The 10297-nt window shown below is 31.9% G+C and overlaps 1 protein-coding gene across 2 annotated transcripts; it reads left to right on the forward strand.

Moving 5' to 3' along the window:
* Positions 1-3547: 3547 nt before the first annotated feature.
* On the forward strand, positions 3548-10297 carry LOC132726472 (uncharacterized). Of its 2 annotated transcripts, none has more exons than XM_060711787.1 (6): positions 3548-4026; positions 4414-4620; positions 7138-7291; positions 8526-8601; positions 8958-9105; positions 9735-10297. In XM_060711787.1, exons 1-6 carry the CDS (start codon positions 3691-3693, stop codon positions 10041-10043), a joined length of 1230 nt encoding a protein of 409 aa, XP_060567770.1. In that variant the 5' UTR covers positions 3548-3690; the 3' UTR covers positions 10044-10297. The 2 variants fall into 2 exon arrangements, with proteins under 2 accessions (XP_060567770.1, XP_060567771.1); XM_060711788.1 differs by having other exon boundaries at positions 3552-4026; positions 4426-4620.

The following is a 10297-nucleotide window of genomic DNA, read 5'->3' on the forward strand; positions in this document are numbered from 1 at the left end:
ACAGGGGAAGGGGACAGGAGACCGGGGGAAGGGGGGGGGGGGTTTAATCAAAGAAATAAAAACTAGGGGTAAAGGGGGAAGATACTTACCGTAGACGAGAAAACAACAAGGGACACAAGCAAAAGTGTCACCAAAACAGTATGAAACAACATAGACATACATCTAAGGAACACAGAGGGGCGCCGCCTTGGAACGGTCAGCAGCATAATAATGACTGCTGGGGAGTTTAAACCGGTTAATGGTGCACCAAACCTCGCTCTTAGCCCCACCATGTTCCTATAAACGAGACAGTGTAAATAAATTGAATCCCCGCCAAGTGAAATTCTAACAGTTGTTATGGTTACAAAAGGTTAAATAAGTAAAACACCAAAATGATCATGTAGAAACATATAAAAGTAAACCCAATGACCATAACAAAAGTACTCAATGTCCTAAAAGAAGACAGAGCAACAAGAAAATCACCTACAAGGGCCCGACGAAGCAAGGCAGAAGACGAAGACAATTATGTCCCAAAGGGCTTTAAGAACTATCCATCATAGAGTCTCCCACTTGGTCCGTCAGATATAATCAAAAGAGGAAAGCGTAGTGTCCAACTGTAAAAGGGTTGAACACTTAACATGCAGTATGTCTTGAAATAGTAGGGTCATAACCTCTTTTAATAAAACGTTTAATGATTTTAGTAAAAACAGCAGTAAATTACCATGACTCAAAATCTTACGAAGTTTGTAAATCACATCGCCATAAAAACCAGGCTGGCTAATTCTTTGTCACAGAAGAGTTTTTAAATTACTATTGAATTTAGAAATTAAATCACAAATTACGATTGTAAAATTTAGTAAAATATTTCCGTAATTTAACGGTAACCCTGTTTAAGAAGCTTGCTGGTAATAGAAATATTCCGCTTGTTGAAACCCTTTACGTTGCTACAAGCTCTAGCGAATCTAATTAACTGAGAAACATATACACCGTAAGATGTTACATGGGGTACGTCTCCATCTAAATGTGGATAATTAACTATACAAAAGTCAAAGTCATCTCTTGTATCATAGATTTTCGTGTGAATAGAATTGTTGTTGATAGTAATATGAAGATCCAAAAATGATGTACTAAAATTGCAAGAGTTCGTTTTATTAAGTTGTAGTTTGTTTATGCGGATAAATGTCAGACACCATTTGATCAAAATAAGAATTATCTAAATTAAAAATATCATCAAGGTATCTAGAAGTATTATTAAATGCGACTATAACATCTTGTTGTTCATCTTCAGAGAGACTCAACATAAAGTCTCTTTCATAGCAGTACAAAAACAAATCGGCGACCAGGGGTGCACAATTAGTACCCATAGGAATTCCTATGATCTGTTTAAATAGGGTATTACTAAACCTGACATAAATGTTGTCTTAAAGAAAAGAGAGTGCTCTACAAACTTCGTCACAAACTACATTGTATATTGCAAGCATTAATTCATCAACTTTCTCTAAATTAAGATTTTATGTGTCTGATCAGATTTTGTTGACCGTGACGATATATTAAAAACCTCGGAAGGATATAAAACCCTGCATGGTGACAAGGGGCGATAAAGGAAACGTTCAGTGCTAAAAAACAAAAAATATACCTTACATTTGCTTATTATTTCCTCAATTAATTGGAAAAAACATTGAAAATAGATTTCAGGAACTGAATGCTAATACAGATGGCGATTAGAGAAAATGATGTAAACAAGAACTGGCGTGAGTATTTTTTTAAATTGTTTTCTTTTCTGTAAACTATACTAATTATGTTAAATTTTGATGGTGCACATCAAAGACGCCGCCAAATGATGTGAACAGTCACAGGTAATGTACAAAATCAGCCTTGACTATTGTTCTCTATTACAGTTGAATATCCGAAGCATCTCATTTTTCTTGGTATGTGCTCGTTGTTTGATAAGTTGCATATTTGTGAAAAAATAGAATCTAATGCATAAATTCACAAAGTAATGTCATGTCTGAAATTCTGAAATGTTTGTCTGTTGCGACAAAGATTGAAAGGTCTGCTCGAAGCAAAAAAATGGGTCACAAGCAAGACTGAAATGATTAGTATACTTAAGATAAAATCAAGAAAAAGACATATCTCCATTGTCCCGAGTATATGTCTATTTTGCCGTCCTATATATTCCTTCAAAACATCAAAAATTTAAAAAATATATTAATATTCAATTTAAAAACAAACTCCCATTGTAATATTTTAATTATTCTAAGTAAAGAATAAATCTTTGTTTGATAATTGTAGTTTATAAATTATTATTTATGGATTTATACAATATTTTATTTTGTAAGAAAGATAAATCATGTTAGTGCTGAATTTCAAGTAAGATTATAAACAAAGCAGATATTAAATTGAAAACATTTCTGAGTGGTATGTCTTTAATTGAAGTTTAAAAGTTGTTATTTGTTTAACAATCATGTATTGTGTCATTTTTGTCTGAGTTTAAAAGATACAAAAATGAAAAATATATTTACGATATTTTTGCTTTTTTCTTTTCAAATTATTAGAAACATAACAATGATATTGTATCATAGTTTATGGACCTTTCTGTTAAAAATGTGTCAGAGTTAAATCGTATACATATACATGCACGGTGCGATAACTGGAGTGCAGGTATTAGTTACCCTCACTCCCAGAGGTTGCCGCAAAATGATTGGCTCATTTTTGCTGGTGTTTACATATTGTGACGGCAGAGAAAGGGAAAGCGACAGATTGTTCAGATGTTTGTTCATTGGTTCCTTTTTGCCGGGGTTTCATATTGTAACAACAGGGAACGTGTTTTTATGTTTGACTATGATACAAAAGAGAAAGATCATCAAAACACTCGGCAATCTGATTAATACTCGAGGGCTACGCCCCCCCTCGAACAAATCAGATAGCCTCGTGTTTCGATGCTCTTTCTATTACTTGTAGTAGATGTAAGGACCATTTAAATTGGTTTTGGTCAGAAAAAAGAGATGTGTTTAATTTTTTCTGTCTACTCAAAATGTTTTATAATTTTTCTTTCTTTAGAAAGTAAATAAAAAACAAAAAATAACTATAAACGGCATGTGCTAATCAGCTTGCTTACATAAAAAACGGGAAACTACATACCTGGATCTCGATTAGCTATCGAATCATAATCATGTAGTCTATATTCTTTCAAACGTGCGGTAAACAAAGTTATATTACTTAAGAAGAAGTGTATAAATATCAACGTCTTAGATAATAAACAAAATGAACATAGTTTGCGATTAGGAAAAGGTTTTCAAATGTATTTTAAGTTATATGTAACATGGACTAGAATGTCTTACAAAATGATATAAGCACAGTTATGATTGATTTGATATTTTTTTAAATGTCATGTTTATTGATTACCAAACAACTCATCTTCAGTTAGCAATATGAACATTTTTCCACTGTTTATTTGTTCAGAAGCTGAATTGGTAAGACTAAGTGCAAAAAAAAATTTAAAGTCATGGGTTTGTTTATTTCAAACTGAATTATATTCCGCCTTTAGTTAATGCATTACAGTTTTGTTGTGTTGTGCTAATGTGTTTGATGTTGAATATATTATCATAGCTTAAGTATATATGAAAACGCTCTAGGATACGTTTGATATACACTTTATTCACATTAAGAAAGATTATGTGACAGATGCATTAGAACGCGCTGTCTTTTAAGATGTCTGATCGTATATTTGATGATAGAAAGTATGCAATATTTTGCAAGAGCGTTATTGACAGAGAGACGTGTTCGTTATATGACCAATACTTTGGTAATCGGAACGGTCGATTCGGTAGGCCTATATGTGATAAAAATACCGGAGTGTTACCGCGTGACATATTTTGCAAAGCAAAGGGATCAAGAGAAATTTACGAGGGGATGAGATGTGCTATGTATGGACATGAAGAAAACTATAACATTACAAGAAGAGATGGTTCTTATATACGAGAGCTAGAGCGTATTTCATCAAGTCTGCTCAAACTTTTAAGTGAGGCGAGACAGAAATCATTAAAGGTAAAATAATTGGGTTTCATTTAATTTTTTCGTACGTTATACTTATTTATTTATTTCTTAATATATTTTTTAATATTATCATTATTTAATATATTTATTATTATTATTATTTGCTAGAAGGTTTTGAATGACACATTGTTATCGGACAAATCATTGCTATCCTGGTACACGACAAAATGCACTATCCACAACCGTCTTAAAATACTCATTTGGCGTGTTCTGTCACTTTAATTTTTTAACATTCTGTACTTGTACAACGAAATTTAGAGGCGATATATTTGTACGGAGTACAGATAAACATTTTCGATTAATCATTGTAAACAATCTGTTACTATTTCAAATATAAGGTGCTCTGTGTTCCATATGTCATCTGCAATGAATTGACAGACTTTGTTGCAGGAGAAAGCCTCTAGTGATGCTTGGCAACGGTCTCCATTGCACGAAGACAGACCAATACCAGCGGTTTTTCCTCAAGAATATCGTCAAAAGATTATTAATAAACAATGTACATCCCATTCTGGCGGTGATTATGCAAGGAAAATGCATATACAACAGGAACAAATACCATTGAGAACCACAAGACTAATAGCAGAGGTAAGACAATCCTGATAATCTTATCTCTTTTCTTTTGAATATTATATTCATTAAATAAAAACTTTAAATTCTACACTTGGTGCATATTTTAGTACACATATTTATATTAATTGATAGCGAATATAAATTGAAATGAGATCTTGATGTTGACAAACAATCAACTATATATACAGTCGGCATCGTACTTGCCTCCACCTTTATTAAGCGACTTTTTTATTAAGTGGCCGCATAAAATCCCTCCCGATGATTTTTACTATATAAGTTAATTCCATTAAAAGACGATTTTATATCGCGGCCAGCGGCCATTAAATATCGGCCCAAATGTACAAAAGTGTTAAAGTATCTATTAAAAGGCCGTGACAAACAAGCGTCTCTACGGGCATTCCCACCTTTGTAATCAGCGAGTAGGTTTGATGTGTACAAGCAAACAAAAAAACACATGTTTTTCATGGTCATTAGTCCAAAAGTATCTATTAAACGACCATCACAAATAATTGTCATTTACAAACGAATTGAATAACAATTGCAATTGTTTCAAAATTGAAAAAAAAAAAACATTTTTCCGATCGTAATATTTATTGTGACATATTTTGTCAGAGCAATAACGTATCACAACACCGACTTTGCACAGTTTTGTTATGTGCTAAGAGTGACCTCCCTTCCAGAAAATCAAATCGAAAATGACATCGGAACGAGCGAAAAAATGACAGACGGATGAATTGAATGAGGAAATCGTTCATGGAATTGAGTCTTAGTAGATAGTAAATGTCAGCGTTTGTAGTCGAAATAAAATCGTGAAACGTAGTGGACTAAACATTACAGAACCGAGCCTTTCATTGCTGATGGTGTAGTTGCTCATCTGATGCTTTATAAAATACATCTAGTACCCCATTAAATATGACCCTTCGACAAAAAAAAAGAAAAAAGAAGATCTCTGAAAACCTTATTGAATTTGAAATTGGGTTAGTGTGAGAACTAATTGCTGAAAAAATCAAGAAGTTTAAAACTCATTGCATGAAAATTATCTGGAGCTCTGGCTGATGATTCGAAAGTATGTTCAGCTAACATATTAACAATATAAGACAATATGCTTTGTTTCATGGTCAAAATGACCTGTTGATAGTATTATGAGCGTAGATCACATTTGTACACAAATTTTTACTAAAACAAAAACAAACACATATTTATGACTTTTTTTTTTAAAATGGCATTAATGTAATTATGAAACTGTAATACATACATAATATTGTGCAGTATTTGTTTTTATAAAAAGATGTTATTATATCTATGACGTGTTATATAAAAAAGTCTCGAATTTTCCAGAATTCTATTGAGAGACCACTTTATTAAGAGACCACTTTTTGGCAGTCTCTTGAGTGGTCTCTTAATACAATGTCAACTGTTATTTGTACTTCAATTTGAATATATGACTTTTTTTTTAAAAAATGTATATGAATTCAATTCAATCTGTATAATGTATTTTATAGTCATTGCACCTAATTATTAAAAGATTATTAAAGATTAAAGGAAAACAATTTCATATCCCATTCGGCATTTTCACGTTTATAAACAGATTAAAGAAGAATATTATTTCTGCATCATATTACATATTTATATAAGATGTTGACGTAGGATGATTTAAGGTTTAAGTTTGAAAATGCATCTTAAATTAATTTTCTCTAACAAGCCTTCCTGACAGACATTGCATGGGATAATTTATTTTATATGTAAATGAGCATAATAATACCGATGTCTTGTCATTAAACATATGCAATGCATTGTCACATTTGTCAACTTGATATGTCATTCTTGCGGATATATTTGATTGCATCACATGCTTAAAATGCTTTTATGTATTGTTTAACTGTTTTAATTTAGAAAATTTTTAATGTTTTTATGGTCGAGTTGTGTCTTTTAAAAATATATTTTGAGAACTTTTGATACGCATAACTTTATTTTTCTCTAATGTTTTAACATGATATATAACAAAGCTCAGATCAGGCACGAATTAAAATGTGTAGGTAAGATATTATCTTAACAAGGAACGTACAAGCATATTTTTCAAAACACAAAATATAAAAACGAAACAATTTGATGTTGAAAAGGTTGTTATAATAGCTCTTTGAGAAAATTAGGTAAACAACACAAAATTAGTACTTTAAATGTTGACCAATCTTTGGAAAATGTTCAAGAATAACTTTTTTTATTGAATAATAAAAAAATCGTCTTCTACTCTCTTAATTTCTTCATCATATTCAGTTAGAATAGTTGCTATTTAAGCTCCAAAAACGTTTAATTTCTAATCATGTCTAGGATACAAACCAATATCACATCTAAACGTGTAAAGTACTCTTTAATCTCTTATTTGTCTCAGGTGTAGACATTTACGAAAAGTTATTTGAAAAACATAAATTATACTGTCAAAGTATCTTCTTTGAATAAAACATTTCATGCTTCGTTTGTGACATACTGTTCGGATTATTGATACATTTTCTGAATAAATCAACTGTTTTCTAGAATGACACTTCACAGATGCTCATATCAACGTCTTCCGTTGACAGTCACGAGACATCTGAAATACAAGGAAAGGCATGTAGAAAGGAGTTTAAAAAATCTAAAACTATTTTACCCGAAACAAGTACGAGACAGAAAAAGACAACACATAATCTAAGTAAGTAACTGCTTTGCACTTTCTCACCGAATTCAATATGAAATATAATATATGTTATTATACAATAATAATTTTTTGTGTTTTAATTTATATTTATATTGTTGGTTAACGAGTGATTGTCATTAAATTAAGCTTCGATTATTTTATTCTGGATCCTTATTATTTTTTGCTTATGATTTTATTGGTAAAAAGCTTTATCTAATGAAACAGTTCCATAAAATATTTATAAATTAATCAGTAAAAGTATCATGCTTTAATAAACCTATAGTATATTCTAGAAAGAGTTGTATAATTGGCATGCATAAAAACAATGTTTAGAATGAGAATAATATGATAGAATGAATTGTTCAGGAACAAACATTTAATTTATGTTGAAAGGTTTTAACCGCTTTGCACTGATTTCGTTCATGTGTCATTCATTCTAAAGGACATGTACAGACAAATATTTTGAATATTTTCCTTCTTTGCTCTTGTAAAAAAGAGCTAAAATATCTCAAAATCTAAAAGGAAACCTTATTATTTTTTCTCGAAGAATTCGTGACAGTTTTTATTTCCTTCTGGGAGTTATTTTCCATGTAACTATCGCAGTGTTTTTTTTTTTTTCGGAACAATAACTGTGCGATTATGTTCGTCCTTTTATCATGCTCCATCTTGGAAAGATAGCGTGGCAGGACTGTACACCAGACCATCCGTATGCCAAAGTAGGTATTAGCAGTGATTTATGTTCCTCAAAAAGGGCATTCCCAATGACCTGTAGATGAATGGAATTTGAGGTCACAGTGACGCTGTGTATAAGCCTAGTCTAACTTCAGACGCATTGTCCATGTTGGAAATATGATTTCCATTGATTTTAGGGTCATAATGTCAAGGTTACAGGTATACTTTGTAACGATAGGGGATTTAACAAATAAGCCGTAAAAACACATCTGGATAAAATGTGATTCCCAGAAGCATTAATCACAACAAAATTACATGAAAATTGCAGACTTGTTTTGATTGAATTTTTACATTAGGGACTATGCTATCTACGTGCTTGTTCAATGTCATTTGACAGTTACGTTTTGATATTTCAACTCAAGGGGCCGTCATTGCACAAAGCTGTTTTACTTTGCGGCCCGAGTCACACATTCTTATAAGATGTGCAACAACAGCGCGTGGCCATGCGAATCATACTGTTTATAATTTTCTCCGTTAATGTTAAACTTTTATGCAAGATTGATGTTTATTATTTCAGTTGAAATGAGAAGAAGAAATTTTATCAATAACAGGATAATAGAGTTACGGAACCTACTTCCTGACCACATTGATCGGTTTGTATAATAGTAAAATAATATAAAAATTTGTTTTTGGTTATACCTGTATTTATATGAATTTACAAGCGCGTAATATATTATGGTGTACCTGATTTTATAGTACATTTGTTTGGAAATAGAAAGGGCCTTTTTAAAACAGGTACAAAACAATTCCATGCTTCTATTGAACAACGTTTAGCATAATAATTAAAACTAAGTTGAAATACATAGAACAATGATTTTCTCAGTATAAAAATATCAGGATGTATTTATGATGCTTTGGCTACAAATAACTTCATCCTACATTTTGGTTTGGAAGTCTTCACAAATACAACTACATTTATTAAGAGTATGTCTTTTCCTGTTCGTTTCAGTGCATCATGTAAAAAGAAAGGTTCCATTTTGAAGGAGTCAATTGAGTACATAAAACAACTGAGACAAGACCAGGAGCGTATAAAATGTTTACATGATCGGATATGTGAAACTGAGATCACAATAAGTCAGTTGGCGGATAAATTGGAGGTAATTCTTTTCATATTTGTTAATAAATAGAAACACATCAATTTTTATATCATATGTCACAGGATGAGTAAAACAATGACGAGTACTGAAATCAATGACCCGTGTCTCTACCGTCAGAGCTATTCGGCCAAACACACATTCTTTCCCTAATTAGTAAACAGTTCTTAACCGTAAAATACTCCACCGCTGTATATTGAAATTCGCAAACAGTTTTGTGAGCAGAGTGGAATGTTAATTAATTTGAAGCTTTTTGCAGTCAGAGTGCCAAATTTCATAGGGTGAGAAAAAGTTGCACTCCGACGGGGATTCTTACGGGGACCCTTGGAATGCTATACTGTGACTCTACCGAGAGTACTTTCCTGTCATTTATCTCACACACTTTGACTTTATTATAAACTATGCATTTAAAGATTACATGGAGGTTGACAACATTACAACTGACTGAATTAAGCGAAGTAACAACCTTAAATGTTTAAACAAAATTGCTGTACGTGTTTCAGTGCATTTGCGTTCACTGACATTAAAAATATACAAATTTTGTTTGTATGCATTCGCTGATTTCATTTTATGACAATATAAAATACAATTTTATGTTATTACAATACAGATGCTTTTTTCTTGCCTTGCAGCAACTTGAGTCACAAATATCGAACAATAATACTACAAGAAATGATGACACCGACATGATGATGTCGGGGGCATCAGAACAGTCTGAAAACGTTAAAGTATATGCCGAAGATGACAGCGTGAGTGGACAGGAATCATACTCGTCGCCTGAATCACCGCGATCTGAAATACCGCAAATCGAACAAGTTGGGCATGAATTGAATCAAATATGGGTTGACCTATCAACAGCAGTGGCATCTGATTCAACAATGTCTTACCCATTTTGTTCAGAGATCGACAATGGTGCAATGGATTACTGCCAATTGGCTTAGCAATGATTCAGCCTGAAATAACAAATTCATACACTTAAACCAGAAAAATAAAACTCAATCCAAATTGTGTACTTCAATTCTTGGTTTGTTAAAATGTTACTTTTTAAATATTTCACTGATGATCATGATTTTTTGATTATTGGACAAATGTTTTTGTTCCAAATTAAATTAAATAGATTGCATACTGTGCAACATTTTCTGAAATATTTATTTGAATTGAAACCAAATGTACAGAATAATAAAAGTTTAGCGTG

The sequence above is a fragment of the Ruditapes philippinarum genome, unplaced genomic scaffold (assembly GCF_026571515.1).
Source record: "Ruditapes philippinarum isolate M1 unplaced genomic scaffold, ASM2657151v2 ctg33_1_1_1_1, whole genome shotgun sequence".
Lineage (NCBI taxonomy): Eukaryota > Metazoa > Mollusca > Bivalvia > Venerida > Veneridae > Ruditapes > Ruditapes philippinarum.

Bases quoted from the DNA above. Each gene is read 5' to 3' on its own strand.
- LOC132726472 (XM_060711787.1), top strand. From the start codon at position 3,691: ATGTCTGATCGTATATTTGATGATAGAAAGTATGCAATATTTTGCAAG. The intron at 4,027-4,413 runs GTAAAATAATTG...ATGAATTGACAG, and splicing joins CGAGACAGAAATCATTAAAG to ACTTTGTTGCAGGAGAAAGC. The intron at 8,602-8,957 runs GTTTGTATAATA...TGTTCGTTTCAG, and splicing joins CTTCCTGACCACATTGATCG to TGCATCATGTAAAAAGAAAG.